The sequence below is a fragment of the Trichechus manatus genome, unplaced genomic scaffold (assembly GCF_000243295.1).
Source record: "Trichechus manatus latirostris isolate Lorelei unplaced genomic scaffold, TriManLat1.0 scaffold00215, whole genome shotgun sequence".
Classification (NCBI taxonomy): Eukaryota; Metazoa; Chordata; class Mammalia; order Sirenia; family Trichechidae; genus Trichechus; species Trichechus manatus.
This window is the reverse complement of record NW_004444151.1, coordinates 2,757,107-2,777,461: the sequence shown is the minus strand read 5'-3', so window position 1 is coordinate 2,777,461 and position 20,355 is coordinate 2,757,107. Positions and strand designations below refer to the sequence as shown.

The 20,355-nt window shown below is 43.3% G+C and overlaps 1 protein-coding gene across 1 annotated transcript in view; it reads left to right on the top strand.

Moving 5' to 3' along the window:
• Positions 1-776: 776 nt before the first annotated feature.
• Positions 777-20,355, top strand: part of LOC101361563 (PKHD1, fibrocystin/polyductin) — a 413,510-nt gene continuing 393,931 nt past the window's right edge. Inside the window, exons 1-9 of the mRNA XM_023742674.1 lie at positions 777-951; positions 3,891-4,032; positions 9,757-9,871; positions 11,429-11,707; positions 12,669-12,758; positions 12,866-12,956; positions 13,935-14,077; positions 15,461-15,588; positions 17,008-17,183. Of these exons, the coding sequence (XP_023598442.1) occupies positions 822-951; positions 3,891-4,032; positions 9,757-9,871; positions 11,429-11,707; positions 12,669-12,758; positions 12,866-12,956; positions 13,935-14,077; positions 15,461-15,588; positions 17,008-17,183 (1,294 nt within the window). The 5' untranslated portion in view covers positions 777-821. The remainder of the gene's footprint in view (positions 952-3,890; positions 4,033-9,756; positions 9,872-11,428; positions 11,708-12,668; positions 12,759-12,865; positions 12,957-13,934; positions 14,078-15,460; positions 15,589-17,007; positions 17,184-20,355) is intronic.

The window sequence follows — 20,355 nt, the reverse complement described above, 5'->3', positions numbered from 1 at the left end:
ATGGTGACCCCATGCATGTTATGGTAGAACTGTGCTCCATACAGTTTTTCAATGGCTGATTGTTTAAAAGTAGATCTCCAGGCCTTTCTTCTGAGACACTGCTGAGTGAACCCAAATCTCCAACTTTTTGGTTAGCAGCTAAGCACATTAACCATTTGGACTACCAAGGGACTCCAGAGTGGGCAGGCATTGCTATGCAGATTCTTCTGGATTGTCTCCTGGCAGACCCTTCTGTGGGATCTGTCTAGAACCTTTCGTTCTGTGAGGTGGGCTGCTCCTTTAGCTGGTGACACCAAGAATTCTGGAAGTGTCTGCACACTCTCGAGTTACACTTGCCCTCCCAAGGTCAGCTGAGCAGCAGCTGGAAAACGTTCAGTACATCCTCATTGCATTCCTTTCTTTTTGATTACTATAAGCTGCTCTATGGTCTACTTAGTGCTCTGCACTCTCCCTTTCCTGGCCTCCTTCAACTTCTGCTATGCTCTCTACATCTAGCCCTTTGCCTTTGAATAGGAGCCTGTCCACATCGGTCTGGTTCTGTCATCTCATCTCTCTCTCTCTATATATGTGTGTGTATATATATCTATATATATATAAAACCCAAACCCATTGCTGTCAAGTCAATGCCGACTCATAATGACCCTAAAGGAGAGAGTAAAACTGCCCCACAGGGTTTCCAAGGCTGTAATCTTTACGGAAGCAGACTGCCACATCCTTCTCCCATAGAGCAGCTGGTATGTTGGAACCACCAGCCTTTCAGTTAGTAGCCGAGTGCTTAACCACTGTGCCACCACCAGGGCTCTCTCTCTCTCTATATATATATGAATATACGTATATATATTTTGTTCTTGTTAGACATTCCATGTGACATTAGACACGTGTCTCCCAGGAAGATCGAGTGTACCACGAGGTCTCCAGGAAAAGATGCAAGGCTCACTGCTCCTCAGGCAGGTAAGGAAGTCACAGCGCTATTCCATGGCTCTCTGGTTGCAATTTTATCGCAAGAGGCTGGGGAGTAGAAATGAAAATGTTTGAATTTTGTCTCAGCCATTAGACTGGATAGTTCAGTGAACCCTGGGCTGACGATACATTCTCGAGGGTTCAGATCAAGGAGGCTCTTATCTTTATTCAGAGGCTTAGGGACACTCTGTGCTTCTAGTCCCAGCCAGATGGATGGCCAATGGGGTTTAGCAAAGACCATCATCCAGAAAGCATAACTATCATTAAGACATTGTTATTACTACTGGAAGAAATCTCCACACTGTCTCCCTACATAGGATAGGCATGCCCATTGTTTAAGAAGACAGGAACATTAGAGCATAGTCATAGCAGCAGACATTAGACAAGGCAGAGAGCTTTAGACAATGGGGTGCAGTTAAATGTTGACTCTTCTCCCCTGCAGAATGCCATCTGCTACTTTGAAAGTAAGGCTGTACTGTGATGTTGCCATGAGCTTATGCATGAAGTGGGCAGAAATGGAGGAGGCAAAGGGGCAGGTTTCACCTGTCTTTCTATGTTTAAAGCTCCCACATCATGGCTACAAATTAAAAGCTTAGTTTTCTGCTACGCATTAGAACTGGAGACTCAAGTGTAGTTAGGAAGTAAGGGCAGCTGGTGTGTTACCACCCCAGAACCATAGGCTGCATTGTGTTTTCCTTACCTGTCCCACAAAAGGCGGACTTCATGGTTAAACTACCGGCAGATGCAGGTCAACTCTAGAGGCTTGGCACTCAAAAGGAAAGCTGCCCAGCAGGGGAAGAAACCTTTCTAAAGAAAGGCCACTCAAGTATGGAAATGTATGCAAAGCTTTGGCGTGAGAATTCTCCAGGTCCCAGATCTGCAGTTTTCACTCAGGGAAAGCGCCCATCCATGGAAACAAAACTACTGAAACAAGTTCTTTAGAGAATGCGTGTTTCCTGTGTCAGGAAACAGACTGCCTGCTCCCTCTTGGAGCATTTCCTGCTTTAGCTACTTGGGTAGTGGTAGAATAATTTCCTGAATGCGGCTGTTTTTGAGTTAACAATGTCCTTTATGAAGAGCTTTTGAAGTTTCCTCCATGGAACTGCGTAAGATTACTGCGTTTAAAGAAGTGGCTCTCAACCGGTGTCTATTTTGTCCCCAGGGGTACATTTGGTCATGTCTGGAGATGTTTTTGGTTGTCACAACTTGGGGTGGTGGTGGTGGTGGTGTTACTGGCTTTAGTGGGTAGAGGCTAGGGATGCTGCTAAACTTTCTACAGTGCACAGGACGGCCCCATAACAGATTTATCCAGTCCCAAATGTCAACAATGCTGGGGTTGGGAAACCTTAATTTAAAGTGATATTCCTAATATATACTCTTATTTTTCTGCTTATTCTCTATTTCCCAATTTTAGGGTTAATGAGGGACAACAGTGGTAGTTTAAAATAATAATAATTAACGTTAAAAAAAATTGTTCTTGAGTCAATTCTAACTCATGGCAATCTCGCATGTGTCAGAAAAGATTGTGCTCCATAGGATTTTCAATGGCTGATTTTTTGGAAGTAGATTACCAGGTCTTTCTTCCAAGATGCCTCTGGGTAGACTCCAACCACCAACTTTTTGGTTAGCAGCTTAATGCGTTAATCATTTGCACCTCCCAGGGACTCCATAGCTATCCCTTATTGAGCACTTAGTACATTTCAGGCTCTTTATGAATATATTTTACACTCCCTTAGTCCTCAGCATATTGTCTCTATTTATAATTAGCCACATTTTGATGCATGAGAAAGAGTAGACACAAGGGCATTAAGCAATTGTTCAAAACCTCATATCTAGTAAGTGGCAGATCTGGAACCCACAGTTGTCTGATTCTAGAGCTTTTACCCTGAACCCTAGTTAGTATCCAATATGTTGCACTTGTGCCTTTGCTCTCCAGGTTTGTGTAGTATAAAACTCAAATTAATAAATACAACATCATTTAAAATATCATGCAATAGTAGTATGCCACGTAATTGGCTCTGTGTAGGTCCACAAATTAGGGCATAGCATGTGAAAAATTAAAATGTTGTCAATTTTCTGAAAGAAAGGGGCTTTAAGGAATGGAATGCTCAAGCTGAACTGGACCTTAACAAATATTGAAGTCTCCTCTCAGGTTTGGGAAGCACAAAGACAAGTCAAGCCATAAGCACATGATCACTTTATCCTCCTTTGTTTCTGCTTTTACATTTTCTCCAAGACCTGGTTCTCTTCGTCACTCCCATTAAAAAATACTCCCCATTCTTCTCCGGTCCTCTGAGAATATCTCTTCTTTTACTATTCATTATTGATTATCTCCTTCTGAGAGGCTAAATCCTATAGCAAGGAGCATTTTCTGCCCTCTAGAACATTTGTATTATCTAAGAAACGGTTGCTAGAAGTGGATATTGTATTTGGTATAGTAGAAAACCCGTTGCTATTAAGTCGATTCTGACTTATAGCGACCCTATAGGACAGAGTAGAACTGCCCCATAGGGTTTCCAAGGAGTGGCTGCTGGATTCAAACTGCCAATCTTTTGGTTAGCAGCCGACCTTTTAACTACTGTGCTACCAGGGCTCCTAGTAGAGTAGAGAGTCAGCTAAAATGAGGTAAACCTTCAATGAGATGGATTGACACAATAGCCACAACAACAGACTCAAACATATTGAAGATTATGAAGATAGCGCAGGACTGTGCAACATTTAGTTCCATTATACATAAAGTCACCATGAATCAGAGTCATCTTGACAGCAACTAACAACAACAACAAAACGACAAAAGAACCTCTCACATGACTACTCCATCTGAAACTCAGTTGACTCACCTTTAGAGATAATACCTTGGTCATCTTCTACTCTGTAATCTATTGGGGAGGAATGCCCTCTGATGTTTATGAGTTGTACATGTCTTACAGGCAACCGAGGGCTTCTTTTCGAAGTTGGAGATGCTGCTGAGGGCTTAGACCTTACTGAAGCCACCCCTGGGTACAGGTGGCAGATTGTCCCGAACGCTAGTTCTCCATTTGGATTTTGGTCAAAGGAAGGGCAACCTTTCAGGTATGTTGTAGATCCCAGGAAAAGTGGAGATCCCATATTAAAAGCATCTTTACTAGCCTAAGTGAGGCTGGGATATGGATAAGTACAGTAGTGAGATTTCCAGGGGAGAATTTATAACGCTAGCCAATTCAACAACACAGTTTGGTATTCTCAACTGATATTGGACCATCATGCTGTGTTTCACAGACCCCTTATAGGTGTACCCCCAAATTTTGATCAATTTATAAATTTTGTATTTTCTTCAACTTGGTTTACAATCTGCTTCGGAGATGACTATCAATTGCAATACTGAGATGAGTAGATTGGGCCAGGAGACTAGGTAGAGAGCAGTATAAAACTTACTGCAGGTTATGTGGTTAGGAGGTTGTCTTAGGCTGGGTTCTCTAGAGAAGCAAAACCAGTAAAGCATATAAATGTATATAGGGAGATTTATAGCAAGGAAACGGCTAACGTGATTGTAGAGGCTGGAACGTCCCAAGGCTGTGGATCCGGATAGAGGCTTCTCTCAATTCACATAGCTGAAGAGGCTCGGGGAACCCAGGATTGGCAGGTCAGAGAGCAGGGCTCTTGCTCACAGGCCGTGAAGATCGATGAATCCCAAGATTAGCAGGCAAGACTGCAAGGCTTCTCCTGATTCACGGAGCTGCAGGGGCTTGTGAACTCAGGATCAACAGGTCAGAGAGCAGGGCTCCTGCTCACAAGCTGTGAAGACTGATGAATCCCAAGACTGGCAGATAAGCTGATAGCTCAAGTCTGAAGAACCAGAGGTCAGATGAACAGGAGGCAGCTGCAGGATCCAGAGTGAGCAAAAATACAGAACGTCTGCTTATATTTGGATGAAGGCCACACCCCCAAGGAAATTCCCTTTCAACTGATTGGCTACCCACAGCAGATTCCACCATGGGAGTGATCACATATAAACACTAAGAATCATGGCCCAGCCAAGTTGACACATGATCTTAACCATCACAGAGGTGAAGCTAACATCTGGCTGATGCCAAAAGAAGATACAAGAATTTGCCCTTTGGACATGTAAGGGAGCAAAGGCTGAGCAGTAAGTACTATTAGAACAACCACCGAGTGCTGAAGGTAAATTCAATGACTGATGTAATAGCTGGGGAGGTCCTTGTGAACTCAGAGAGATATTGCTTTCTGTTGTAGTGACTGCATTATGATAATGGTTTTTGTCTACTGTTTTGAATCTTCATGATGTGGTTGAAATTGCTAGTATTCTAAAGTGGGCTTAAAAATACAGAAAGTTTGAGAATTGCTTAGACACACTGTTTCCTTAGTGTGCTCTCAATGTTTATATAGAGGGATGGGTCCTTTACTATGCGAAGAATCTCTCCTTTTTTCAAAATCCTTCTCAGGAAGGGGTTTGATGCTAGTCACGACCTCTGAGTGTGAATTTCAGCCAATCTGTGACCTCCTCTATGGATTTTAGTATCTTACAACTCAACTAAATTATGGAATGAAAGACTTTGTTCCCTGTTCAGGGAATTTCACGTATTGAAGAAGCAAAGTAGGGAAGATATTCTGTGAATTTTAGAATAGCATCTCCATTGTTCCTTCAATCTTGCTAGCTAAACGCTGCATATAGTCTCTGGCTGTACTCACAAGGGTATTTAGCCACCAATTTATAGTTTTAAAGTGGTAGCAATTTGCGGCCTCTTATAGCACTAATATTGCATTTTTATCACAGCTATAAGAAAGCCTGGTGGTACAGTGGTTAAGAGCTCGGCTGTAAACAGAAAGGTTGGCGGTTTGAACCCACCCAGAGTCTCCATGGGAAAAAGACCTGGCAATCTGCTCCCATTAAGATTATAGCCAAGAAAACCCTATGGGGCAGTTCTGCTCTGTCACATGGGGTCGCTATGAGTCAAAATGAACTCCATAGCATCTAATAACAACAACATCATCACAGCTTTGAGAACCATTAATAATGTTCAAATGGAAAACTTTCAGCTATATTTAATATGTGTGGGCTGTTAAGGAAAGAGACCACCTCCAAAGTTAAAGAAAACAAACAAGTAAACAAACAAAAATCATTTTCTCTATGACCTGTAGGCTATGTTCCTTTAATTGCCATTTTGAGAAGTCACAAACCAGATAGCAACTCTTTTTCCATTTCCTCTCACATTCATTTGCTTAAAATTTAAATTTAAGAAAATTGGAATATTTATTTACTGATTGACAAGTCAGTTTTATTATATTGATGAACTTTTCAAATACAGTCATGCATCATTTAACGTCCACTACATGTTCTGTGAAATACGATGTTACGTGATTTGGACATTGTGCGAACACCACATTATATACAGGCAGTCCCTGGATTATGAATGTGTAATTTAACTACAACCTGTAGTTACGAACCAACCCTGTAAAGCCTATTATATTAAAACCTTATGGGACCCCTGGTGGCAGTGGCAGGAGTGAGACGACTGCTTAGGCCATGGAGAGTGAGGGGTGGCTGGGATGACAGGAGCTGGCGTGGGCCTGCGCTAGTGCGTGGGAGGCAAGGCCCTGCCTGCCCGCCCTGGTGAACTTCATCGGCTGGGCAGCAGCAGTGTGATATTTGTGCAGCAGGAGAGCTTCAAGGGCAAGGTGCTGGCTGGACATCTGTGCGGCCGATGGTGTTGAGTGGCTGGAGGAGGAAATAAATCAAGGACACTTTGGTGGAGAAGCTCAAGGGGCGTTGCTTCAAGCACTGTGCACATGGGAACCTAGAAGACCTTGAAAGTGTAAGGCATCATAAATTAATACAGCTGCTTCCGAGAGAGTGCTGAATGATACCAAAATGATCTGAGAACATTCAAGATAAAGATGTCTTATTATTGAGAAAAAAAGTGGGCCCCAGCACCACTTCCTGAGATGGCTGATGTCTTTGTGGAAGAAAAGAAGAAAAAAGACCACAAAGCCCCAGACAGAGATGCTATATTCCAGCGAAGTCAACCTGCCCTCCTGCAACGTGGACTGGCCGTTGTCCAGACCAACATGCGAGACTTCCAGACAGAACTCTGGAAAATCTTGGTATCCCTCATTGAGGTGGCACAAAAATTGCCCACACTGAACCCTGGTGCCATGGAATTATTTCTTCATGAAAGAATTGTGTTTGTAATTTTTTGGTGATGTAATGTTTTTCATTAAAGGAATGCATGAGAATCATGAAGTGTTGGTAAATTTTTGTTAGGTAAGATGGATTTTGATAAATATGTGAGACACATATGTCCCAGTGGACTCTGGTGGTAGGACAGGGGGGACTTACATGTCCCAGTGGTCATGCAGCATGCTACAAAGCATGCATACACTGTGTTGCATCTGAAAATAACTTATTTGCTTGAACATTACCCAATTCCAACCTCACCTTCCCAGTAACACACAGGAAACAATAAGCATACTCACAAGGCTTATCTTGCTGTGCAGAAACCCAATCAGACCAAAGTTCCATACAAACACTCAAGAATGCACCACCTCATACACTAACCTCTCAACACGGAGTTATGGTGCCAACCATCCAACAAGGCATTTATGCCATTATAGATAGCCCTACTCCGACACCAGCACAGCCTATAGGTGGGAAACGAGCCTCCTCATAAATCCCAAATGTGAAAAATGTAGGTGGTACTTATATGCTCCACTACACATTAAAGGGATTAAGAAGGTAAATGCCATGCTGAACAAGGATGAGGAGGAGTGAGTTGATAAAGCTGCCCTGCGGCAGCTCATGGAGAGGGACTTTCCAGAGACCAGCGCCATGAAGGCCCTGCGGCTGAAGCACGTGTTAGTGACTAAGGCCATGGAGTGGCTCATTGAGCATGTGGTAGACCCGACGGTAGATACACCTCTTCCAGGACCGCCTCGCAGAGGCGCCCGCTGGGACCAGTGCGGGAGATGAGGGGGTCAAAGGCCAGCCAACGCAGGTCTTCAAGAAGATATGAAGGAAAAGGTAATTCCAGGCGGAGCACAGGCCGTCATTTCCCTGATGGAAATGGGGTTCAATGAGAAGGAGGTGATCGATGCCCTCCCGTGAACAACCACCAGTGGAACGCTGCCTACGAGTGGCTGCTGGGAGACCGGAAGCTCTCCTCCCGGGAGCTGGACAAGGTCATGGACCCTGGAAACTCCTTCTTCCAAGCCATCCTGGACAACCCCGTGGTGGGGTTGGGTCTGACCGACGTTAAGACGCTACTAGTGTTTGAAGACATGCTCAAGAACCCACTTAACAGCATGCAGTGGATAATGACCCCGAGACAGAGCCAGTCATGTTGCAGATCTCCAAGATCTTCCAGATCCTGAACCTCATGTAGCACCGCCTCGCTGCTCCCTTCTGCGGCGGCCATCAGAGGAGGCCCAGATCCGGCGCTTCTTCTCACTGCTCAGCTGGCATAGAGGTCCCGGTGGGTTCACTGGTAACTGAAGAGCCAAGGTCGGAAGAGCCAAGGTTTGTGGAGATCCTTTGGCTCAGCTGGCAGTGGTGCGAAGAGAAGGGCACTGTGGGAGGGGCTGCTGAAACTCGCCCTCAGAGCCCCGTCTGAACTGTTCTAGGTGGGGAGTCTTCTCCCACTTTTTAATCTTCCTGCTTAAAAACCTGTGACGGTAGTTGTCAGTCTGCATTTTTTAGCATCTGATGATGTTTACAAGAAGTGACTGACTGTTTCACTGGGAAGTGAATGATCACCCCTCTCCAAAGAGTATTCCCCTGTGACTCTGAAGGCTGCTTGAATCGTTACATTTGTTATTTGAAAGAAGGCATGTTTCAACCCACAGTGCTCATATCAGACGTACTAATCTAAGTAGAGTATTTCACAAGTGACTTTTCTTTAATAAACAATTGCCTTTTATCGTAGAGGGGGAAAAAGAAAATCTTATAGGACCACAGGCGTCTGTGCAGTTCGACGTTGCCGGAAGGGACGTTATGCAGCGCACGACTGTCGTTCTTTTAAAAAACTATTTTAAAAAATAAAATTCTTTCCAAAGATGAAAATAACATATATGTGTACATTACAGCAAAACAAAAATATCTTTATATTGATGACTCAAAGATTTAAAAAAATAACAGAAGCAGAAAATATTTTTGTTTATTCAGGCAGTTTAATCAGAAAGATACCTTGGTGATATCTCTCTCTAATACTGTGTCACTAGAATTTATCTTAAACTTAAAAAAAAATCTTATTTTTAAAATGTCTCATAAAATTGCCTGAAATCTTCTTTAAAGTTGCATTTTATGGCTTTTAAATTTGCAATTGTTGACACCTTCAGTCAACTCTTCTCTGTGGTCCATAATATTTTTAATTGGAAAGATAGTCTCTGCAGGTATTGAGGTATCTAGTAAGCTCAGAGCAAGTTCTACTTGATCTCTCTTCATTTCTAATAATAAGAATAACATTTACTACTGAGTTCCTACCCTAGGCCAGACCCTGGACTGGCTGTGTTAGGTGTGTTTTCTCAGCTAAGCCTCTGTCCAGCCCTGTACCACAGCTACAACACTCCCAAAGATGTCTCAGTTTGCAGCCAGTGTACCAAGATTGATAGGGATATTCAGACTAGACAGGGGCTACAGGAATAGTTGTTTCTGGAGTACTCTGGCCAGTCAGATGGCACAAGGATCAAGTTTTTCTTCCTCATTACCATAAAGAAAAACAAAGGACAATGGCAACCAGTTGTTGGTTCCACGATTCAGGTCTTGGTTGCTCTCGCATGACTCTGTGTTCCTCTGCTTCACAGAGCACGGCTCAGTGGGTTCTTTGTGGCCCCAGAGACAAATAATTACACTTTCTGGATACAGGCAGATAGCCAAGCTGCCCTGCATTTCAGTTGGCCAGAGGATCCAAGGACCAAGGTATTCACCTTCCTTTCATTTTCCTTCTTTCCGTCCCCAGTCTATCACTCCTGAAAAAAACAAAAATCAAAACTAAAGCTCTTGTGTCCTACTGATGGTTGTAACATGCCATTAGGTGACCAGGGATTTTACTTGGTGAAAAAGAATTTGGCTGAATGTAATGGCATCTTCCGTTTAGTGAGTACTTACTGTAAGCCTGGCATTATGCTAGATCTTTTACATACCTTGTCTCTAATCTTCACGATATCTCTTCCAGGTACATATATTTAGCTCCATTTTTCAGGTGAGGAAATAGAGGCTTAGAGAGATTATACGGGCAGTCCAGGGCCACTTAGTATGCAGCAGATTCAGCATTCAAACCCAGGTTTGCCTGACACCAAACATGTGCCTTTCCCACTAAGTTTGGGTAGAGAGGCAGCTAGTCTTATGTTGCAATATCCCCACCAAGTTTGAGGGATAAGATAATGTACCTTTAGCAAGCAGTCTAAATTTACTAGGTACTTTGACAAAGAACCACAATATTTTTTCTCAAATTATTAGTATGCTTCTATGAAATTGCTTTGCTAGTTGGTTAGAAAAAATGTCCTAGATTTTTGTCGTGGTAAAATCATTCTACAGTTCTCAAACAGTTTAATACTACTTTATCCACAGCATCATATAAACCTAGAGTTTTATGTTAATTATTTCTACTCTAAATATGATCCATTGAGACTTGTTTGAATATTTGCCAGTTGAGAGAGAGAATGGGGGGTGGAGAAGCGTAGACACAACCACAGACCCATTTTTGGCTGGGCTAACGTGTTGGAAAGGAGCCCTGGCGACACAATGGTTAAGCGCTTGGCTGTTTGACCATTGGCAGTTTGAACCCACGCAGTGGCTCCCTGGGAGAAAGGCCTGGCAATCTGCTTCTATAAAGATTAAAACCAAATAAAACCAAACCCACTGCAGTCGAGTTGGTTCTGATTCAGCGAGACCCTATGGGACAGAGTAGAAGTGTCCCATAGGGTTTCCAACACTATAAATCTTTATGGAATCAGACTACCACATCTTTCTCCCACAGAGTGGCTGGTAGGTTTGAACCACCAAACTTTCAGTTAGCAGCCCAGTAGTTTAACCACTGCACAAAAGATGAAACCAAACCCGTTGCTGTAAAGTCAATTCTGACTCATAGTGACCCTATATTGACCCTACAGGACAGAGTAGAATTGCCCCATAAGGTGGATTTGAACTGCTGACCTTTTGGTTAGGAGCCATAACTCCTAACCACTGAGCCACCAGTGCTCCACACCAAAGATTACAGCCTAGAAAACCCTATGGGGCAGTTCTACTCTGTCACATGGGGTCGCTATGAGTTGAAATCGACTCGATGGCACCTAGCAACAACAACAAAAACATATTGGACAAGGCAGATCAGTCATTCTGGTTCCTTTGAGAGAAAGTTTCACTGTGGAGAAGGCCAAAAATCCCTTGTTAGTGGCTGTCCAGACACTTCCTGTTTGAGAAAGAGATGCCCAGAAGCTTCAGAGTATTGATCCTGCTATGCTTATTTGGATATAGGTGGAAGTGGCCTCCATTAGGGTTGGCACTGCTGACTGGTTTGACTCCTGGGAGCAGAATGGGAATGAAGGGACCTGGCACCGGAAGACCCCCAAATTGGAGCTATTAGGTGGAGTCAAGTACTACCTGGAAGCAGAGCATCATGGGATATCCCCCAGCAGGGGAATGAAGATTGGTGTGCAGATCCACAACACCTGGCTGAATCCCGATGTGGTCAGCACCTACCTCCGGGAGAAGCACCAGATCCGAGCCCGTGCCCAGAGGCTTCCCGAAGTACAGGTCTGTGTCTCTTCCCCAGGGTCTATGTACTGGGGCTGAACTCTGGGAGGAAAATAGTCTTAGCCTAGTAGAAGGGTCACTGGCTGGGAGCCAGGAGATCTGAGTTGTAATTATAGATCTGCCATCTAAGGCACAGCGTATCTATCCAATAGAGTTGTGAAGACATTCTGAAAAATGTAAAGTCTTATTATTGAGATTATCTTACTCATTGAATTAGTTTTAGGAATTTAACTTCCGGGTAAGTCTTCTTTGGAAACTTTTTTCCCAGTACAGGATGAGGTGCTTCAGACACACACACAGACAAACACACACACAAACACACACACACAAAACATGCGTGCAAACACATGCACGTGCACACACATACATACCACATGACTCCATAGCTTTTTAACCTATTCAGGTCCCATTTCCCCATATACTATTTTTTCTAAGCCTACTTTGTAAAGGTCGAGACCTTTGGATGTCATATTTTTGTTGAACAATTTTGGTGTACTTTTTATTGTGCCCTTTTTGTGGATGAGGATAAATCAACATAAACTTTGCCCTCTATAGCTTATAGTCTAAAAGTAAGATATGTACACACATAACCTTAGAACAAAGTAGAAAATAGTAAGTGGTATGAGAGATTAAAAGCTCTCCAGGTGTTACGCCATAACAAAGTGCAATGTGTCCAACAGGTAATGTATTGGAAGCAAAGCTGAAAGTTTGGCATTTAATGGCAACGTTTAAGTCTCAGACTCTGAAGTGAAGGCGGGAGACAGACACATGTATTATTTCAAGAAAAATTCTCACTTGGAACTTGTGTTCTCCAGTAGTTTCTAGATGACAGTGAGTTTAGAAAATTGAAATTATAATAAAAGGGAAATAGGAAGGCGAGAAACCATGTCCCATGTTCTGAGATCGCTTCTCTGGTTTACTTAATGCCTGTGATTTAGTCCTGTTCCTTTTGAATTTTTAGATGCTGAATGTGTCTGGCAGAGGGAACTTTTTCCTTGCTTGGGATAATGTTTCTAGCCAGCCAATCCCTGCAAACGCCACAGCCCATCAGGTGGGAAACTTCCTCAGATAATGGGGGGAGGTGGGAAAAGTATGAGTGATCTTTATGCCCACAGTATGAACTTGTGGTATTTTTTTTTTTTCCTTTTTTTTGAATAGATTCAAACAGCCATAGAGGAGTTACTTGCAGTAAAATGCAAACTGGAACCACTTTCAGCTAACATCCTTCTCCGGCTTGGATTTGAACAAGGTGCTGTCCCTGGTTTGACAAATTCTGACTCTCTTTCCTATCATTATCTTCTCTCTTTTTCTGTAAAATGGGAACAACACTCATTTCTTCTCCGAGGTGCCAACAGAGTCAAACGAAGCTATGAAAACTGGATTTGGATACTGAGTGGCCAAGGGAGTGGCTGGGTGCTCGGAAGGGAGATGCTTGGTGTGGACATCAGTAGAAAGAAAAGGCATTCCTCCTGAGCTGTTAGGTGGAGCAACCAGTCCAGTTGCTGTTGAGTTGATCCTGAGTCATGATGACTCCATGAAATGTCAGAGTAGAACTGCACTCCATACGGTTTTCAATGCCTGATTTTTTGGAAGTAGATCACCAGGCCTTTCTTCTGAGATGCCTCTGGGTGAACTCGAACATCCAACATTTCAGTTAGTAGCCAAGCACTTAACGGTTTGCATCACCCTAAGACTCCCAGGTGGAGTAAAGTACTACGCAAATACTTCCTGTTGTGTGCATTGAAAAACGGGCAACATATATAGGTGGCAAACAGCAAAACTCTACAAATCTTGTTCAGTTCAGATATGCATCTCATCTAAATGAATCATTGCATAAGAGAGTAGTCTTAACAAATTCTTAAAATGTGAAGTTTTTTTTTTTTTCCCCAAATACTACTAAGATGAACTGAAGTCCAGTCAGTATTCCTTGTCTGTTTGTTTCTGAACAGTTTTTCAGGTCATGGTACGTACAGAAATGATAATAAATTCTCAGTGCTCTGGGGCAGACGATGGGTTTCTCATGGCTGGAGATTTCTGGCTGGGGGTGCTGGCCACCCCAAGCCCTGCTCAGCTCTCCTAATGGTTGTAAGGCATCAGTGTCAAGGTGAACAAGTAACCCATTCCCTGCACACATGTTGGGAAGCTCTGTCTTGTTTTACATCCATGCTTGCCTTCCTCCTGGTCTTTGCTTTTAAACCATGTTCTACTTTATGCGAACTGCATCCAGGCCCACAAGGTTCCAGCTCTGATGGGGAACTCACCAGCACTACGGAGCCCTTCTGTGGAAGGTTCAGCCTCCATCAGCCTCGACACCTTGTCCTGACACCCCCGGCTGGCCAGAAGGGGTATCAGCTAGACCAGTATGCACATGTAAGTAGCAGTCCTTGTGCTTCTGGGCAGGTGGGCAGGGAGGGATGGGTACTATTTCTCTGCGTTTGAGACCGAAAAAACAGAGCACAAAGTAGTGATTGCTGTGGTTTGCCAAGGGCTTTCAGGCTGAGGTTCTGGGCCTCTTGACTTCTCTTTCAGGTGTGTACCTAACTGACAGTCCTATCCCCCACCAGTGACTTGTTACATGGCAAGGCCTCTGTATTAGCTGTGACATCTATAGAAATTTATATATATTTCAATATTTTCTTTGCTTTCCAGGTATGAAAGTTCAGACTCTGTGGTCAGACTATCTGGGTTTGAATCCTGACTCACCACCTTGCATGCTCTCACTATGCCTTAGTTTGTCTGTAAAATGGGTAATAATGTGCTCTACCTCTCAGAATTGTGGTGAAGATTAAATGAGATAATCCAGTAAAGTGCTTGCACAGTGGGAAGGCCTAGTTATTGTTAATTGTTATAGTTATTGTTATTATTGATAGATGTACTGACATATCTCTTAAGCACATCTTAGACTCTTTGCTTCAGTAGCTCTGCTGCCCTTCAGAAAAGTAGATAGTGCTCACTTGCCTTTTGGGACCCGGATTGGTTGGGCTTTGTTGGGTTTGTTGGGTTCCGGGCGGGGTTACAGGTCCTTTTCTAGTTGGGTTGCAGTGGAATCCAGGGCTAAAGTGGTTCACGTCAGGGCTGCTACCCACCTTCCAGCCCTCGCTGTTGATCAACAGTTCTAAACCAGGGCAATGTTGCCCTCCAGGGAACATTTGACAGTGTCTGGAGACATTTTTGGTTGTCACAACTGAACCAGGAATGGTGGTACTATTGTTGTCTAGTTAGTAGAGGCCAGGGATACTGCTAAATATCCTACAATGTGCAGGACAGCCCCCACAGCAAAGAATTATTTGACCCCAAATGCCAATACTGCCAAGATTGAAAACTACTTCTTTAAAGTCTTCGTATGTCAAACAGTTTTGCACTTAACTTAGAGTTAGAGCCCAAGGATGCCTGGGAGTGAGTGCTGAGGAACTGTGGGTCAGAGAAGTTTAAGTGTCACGCTCAAAGTTGTACAGGTAATTGGGTAAGAATAGGTATTTTCTAAGTGAGACACTAAGCATAGGGTCTTTTCACTCAAATCTTCACTGCCAAGCACTGTGCTAGGCATTTAACAACTCTCTGTTGGACAAACAATTTAATCAAAACTATTTGCCTTTCCAGCTGGTAAGCTCTAGGAGGGCAGGAACTGGGTGGGCCCTTTGTCTCTTCGAGCATGTGGCAAGGTTCTAGGGATGTGGGTTATCCTTGACACATATTGATTGCGTGGCTGCTTCTTGCACTAGTAGAACTGAAGGATTTATTTGGTGTCTATAGCTGTGCTTTGCATACAAAGGCTACATGAACGGCGTCCTGAAGATGATCTTGACCTTTACAACTGACTTTCAAAGCATCGAGAAGAACATCACCTGTGACTGGAGTCCCGTGGAGACCAAGCCTGAGAGGTAGCTAATCTGTGGTGGGCTGTGGTAGGAATGCAGTCAGCTGGGATTATTAGCTCTGTGGGGACAAAGGTCCACCTGAGGTACTACCAGTCTCTTATATTTGGTCCTTGGTACTAACCTGAGACTTTGAACACATTCTACTTGACAAAGAAATATGATTTAACAGCAGTTAGTTGTTAAGAAGGGAGTACCTGGGTAGTGCTTGGCTGTTAACTGAAAGGTTGGAGGTTCGAATCTACCCAAAGGCATCTTGGAGTAAAGGCCTGGCAATCTGCTTCCAAAAGGTCACAGTCATGAAAACCCTATGGATCACAGTCTTACTCTGACACATATGGGGTTGTCATGAGTCAGAATTGACTTCACGGCAACTGTTTGTTTGTTTGTTTGTTTGTAGTTGTTCGAACCAAAACCAAACCCGTTGCCATCAAGTCGACTTCAACTCATAGCAACCCTATAGGACAGAGTAGAACTGTCCCATAGGGTTTCCAAGGAGTGGCTGCTGGATTCAAACTGCCCACCTTTTGGTTAGCAAGTGAACTCTTAACCACTGTGCCACCAGGGCCCCTTTTAGTTGTTAAGAATATACTAATTCCTAGATGAAGTCTGGCATTTCTCATAGGGATGGGATCATAGAGCATTGTATTTGGAAGATGCCTTAGAGAATATTCCTTGACATTACAGATGAGAAAAATTGGGGCCCAGAGAATTTGTGATTTCACTAAAGTTTATTCAGTGAGTGAACAAAAGAGCCTGGAGTACAATCTAGGCATCTTGATCCCTTGATTCAGTGCTCTTTCCACATGTCTCTTAGGGTTTTGTAAGTGGTTTAAACCCAAACGAGTCCAGTAATGTTCAGGAGTATCTATCTTCTCTGTGTTTAGATCCTTAACATATAATCTGCTTAAGACACACAATCGTATTGTAACTTGAAATTGCTGCTAACATTGAGTGTCATGAATGAATGCTTGACTTAAAATGTGACTCACTAGTGTCATATCAAGGAGTCCCCGGGTGGTGCAAATGGTTAACATGTTCAGCTGCTAACCAAAAGGTTGGAGGTTCAAGTGTACCCAGAGGCACCTCTGAAGAAAGGCCTGGCAATCTACTTCTGAAATGTCAGCCATTGAGAACTCTATGGAGCACAGTTCTACTCTGACATACATGGCATCGCCAAGAGTCAGGACTGATTCGATGGCAAGTAGAAAAAGTGTTATATCAAAAGCCGAGCTGAAACTGTCTTGGAATGGATGGGATGTTTGCACCTGGGGCACACAGGACTGTTTGGGTGCAGGGGTTCACAGGGCTTTGCCCCTGGCTGCACAGTTTGCAGGCTCCTGGGTTTGAGGAGTGGGGCTGTAATGGGAGAGGGCTGGTGGTGCACACTGAGAGGCCCATTTCTGCTGGGTGCTTGTTTTTCAGCTGGCTCTTCACCTGTACTGACCTCTGGGAGACTTGTGTGCATCCCTCTGGGTATCTGCAGCCCCCTCTAGCAAACTCCTCCGTGCTGGTTCATCGGATAGACCTCCTCCCTCTGGCTCAGGAGATGGGCCTGTTCTATGTGGATGAAATCATTATCACAGACAAAAACCTGACAGGTGATCACCAAAGCCACTCTTCTCCATGGGCCTGTCTGTCAAATGCCTACCTTGTACTCATCTGCTTGGGGCTCCTGTTCTTTTAATGGGGGGAGGAGGGCAAGTTATTCTCCATTTTGCCTGCCTTTGTTTTACAAAGGAGATGGGGTGGGGCTGGTGCAACCTTAGTCCCTATACTCTCTTGCTAGTCCCTCTTCTTTCTTTTTAACCACAATGCTTACTTTTACCACTGGTTCCTGTGCTGCAGATTGGTAATGTTAAGTGCCCATGCTCTTACCCCAATTTCACCACTTTCTTGCCGGAGGCCTTGGTTTTCTCATCTATAAAATGGGAATAATAAGGACTCTACCTTATTGGATTACTGTGAAGATTAACTGAAGTATAATGTAAAGCACTCATCACAGTTCCTGATCATAGTAAGTGCTCAATAAATATAAACAATTAATATTATTATTATTAGGCCAGCAGGATTTTTCCACCACTTTGTGTGAAAGATATTTGAGTTAATTTGAGTAATGAGGTACCCCTACCTCTTTGCTGCCCAATCCTCCAGTATCTGGAATTATCCAGAGGTGAGACAAAGAGAGAAGAAGGAACAGAGAGGACAAGATAAGAAAGAAGACTGGGGTAGCTTAGGTGAAATGGTCTACTTTCCACTTTGTTTGTTACCCTGTTGGCAATCGCTTTGTTTTGAGGATTATTTATTGGCAACATAAACTTTATATGCTTAAGATCAGTATTCATAGTTCATTCTATGTTGTTTATTTGATCAAATTAACACTTGATTATATTCCCCGATCTAATTTCTTCTATAAAAGTTCTTTTTGTTTAGTGATATTTTTTTCCTTTCAGTTGCTGTCAAATAAACTCTGACTCATGGCAACGCGATATGTGTCAACCCCATGTACTCCATAAGGTTTTCAATGACTAATGACAGATATTTGTGTTACTATCTGTCATGCAAAGTGCTGGAAGGAACACAGCAGTATCTGGGCCTATGAAATGGGCTGATGGTCTGATTTATGACTCTCGAGGCAGACTCACTGAGAGTTTGGAGGGTAACCATGTCCTCAAGAGAATGCCCTAGTCCTTCTTCCTGCCCATCCTGATTCTCCCACTCATTCAGAGCACAGCCTAGCCACTTCCTCCACGAAGCCTCCCTTGACCTTTCTTGGACACAGTGATCTCAGCTGGTTCTGCTTGCCCACAAGTGTTTGGGATAAAGTGTTCACTAGGGGTCCTTCTGAGGCTAGCCATGTATGATGTGCACCTAGGGGAAGAGAAGCCCATGGCCAAGACAAAATAGTGCAGTTTACTTTCAGGACTTCAGGCTTCCACCTTTTCTCACTTTCCCTTTTCTGTCAAATCCCTTGTGACTCTAGGGCCCAGCTTTGCTGCTTTTTGTAGCTTCTCACTCTCTCCAAGGAGAAAGGATAAGTTACTCATTAACGCTTTAATTGAAATGTATTTATAAAATGGACAACTTTTCAGTCTTTTGCCTAAAAATTGCAGAGCTGAAGACAGGGGAACTTAGGGGTGGCTGGCAAGAGAGTTTTCTATTGCCCCAGAAATCACATCAGCTTTGATACTCATCACAATTCTGTCTCTTATCTGTTTTAATGGTTTCAATCTGTTTGGGCAACTGGGTCAGGCTGGGTCACTGCTGATCATTCCTAACCCTGTACATGTGCTGGTACCCTTGGAAAATAGTAATATTCCAATGGTGTGCTGAGGTAACTGCCTGAATTTGTTGGTGCCCAAGACATCTGGCTGGGGGTCGTTAGTGACCCCAAGCCCTGCCTAGGGCTGAGGGGATCAATATTTCCTACACTAAATTTCAGTGATTGGGAAACTCAGGAGTAAATAGTGCGTGCCTTCTCCCTTTCTCTTTTCTCTCCCTTAAATTCAATCCTGCCCCTCAAAACCCCATGTAGTGAAGGATCCAGAGCCCTTTCTCACTGCTCCCACTTTGTTACCACCAAATCTTTCAGTATCTGGAATTATCTAGAGGTGAGATGAGGTGAGAAGACGGAACTGAGAGGGCAAGATAAGAAAGAAGACTGGGGGTGGCTTAGGTGAAATTGTCTATTTTATTTACACTTTGTCTAGTTACCTTGTTGGCAATAGGTTTGTTTTGAGGATTATTTAATGGCAACATAAACTTTAATGCTTGAGATCAATATTCATAGCTGATTCTATGTTGTTTATTTGATCAATTTAACATTTGATTATGTTCCCCAATCTAATGTCCTCTATGAAAGTTCTTTTTATCTAGTGAGTTTTTATTTTTTTTTTCCCTTTTGTTTGCTGTCGAGTAAACTCCGACTCATGGTAACCCAATGTATATCAGCCCCATGTACTCCATAAGGTTTTCAATGGCTAATTTTGTCAAAACTAGGTCCCCTTTCTCAAGCCTCCTCTGGGTGGACCTGAACCTCTAATCTTTCAGTTAGCAGCTGAGCATATTAACTGTTTTCACCACCCAAGGATTCCTATGTAGTGGTTGTTGTCATTAGATGCCCTTGAGTCAGAGCCCCCAACTCATAGCCACCCTGTGTAGAACAGAATAGAACACTGCCCAGTCCTACACCATCCTCACAATCATTGCTATGTTTGAGTCCATTGTTGCAGCCAATGTGTCAGTCTATCTTGTTGAGGGTCTTCCTCTTTATCTCTGACCCTCTACTTTACCAAGCATGATGTCTTTTCCAGGAACTGGTCTCTCCTGATAACATGTCCAGAGTACATGAGATGAAGTCTTGCCATCCTCACATCTAAGGAGCATTCTGGCTGTACTTCTTCCAAGACAGATTTGTTCGTTCTTCTGGCAGTCCATGATATATTTAATATTCTTTGCCAACATCCTAATTCAAATGCATCAATTATTCTTCTGTCTTCCTTATTCATTGTCCCGCTTTTGCATGCATATGAGGTGATTGAAAATACCATGGCTTGGGTCAGGTGTACCTTAGTCCTCAAAGTGACGCTATGCTTTTTAACACTTTAAAGAGGTATTTTGCAGCAGATTTGCCCAATGCAATGCATCTTCTGATTTCTTGACTGCCGCTATGGTGGGTGTTGATTGTGGATCCAAGTAAAATGAAATCCTTGACAACTTCAATCTTTTCTCCATTTATCATGTTGCTTATTGGTCCAGTTGTGAGGATTTTTT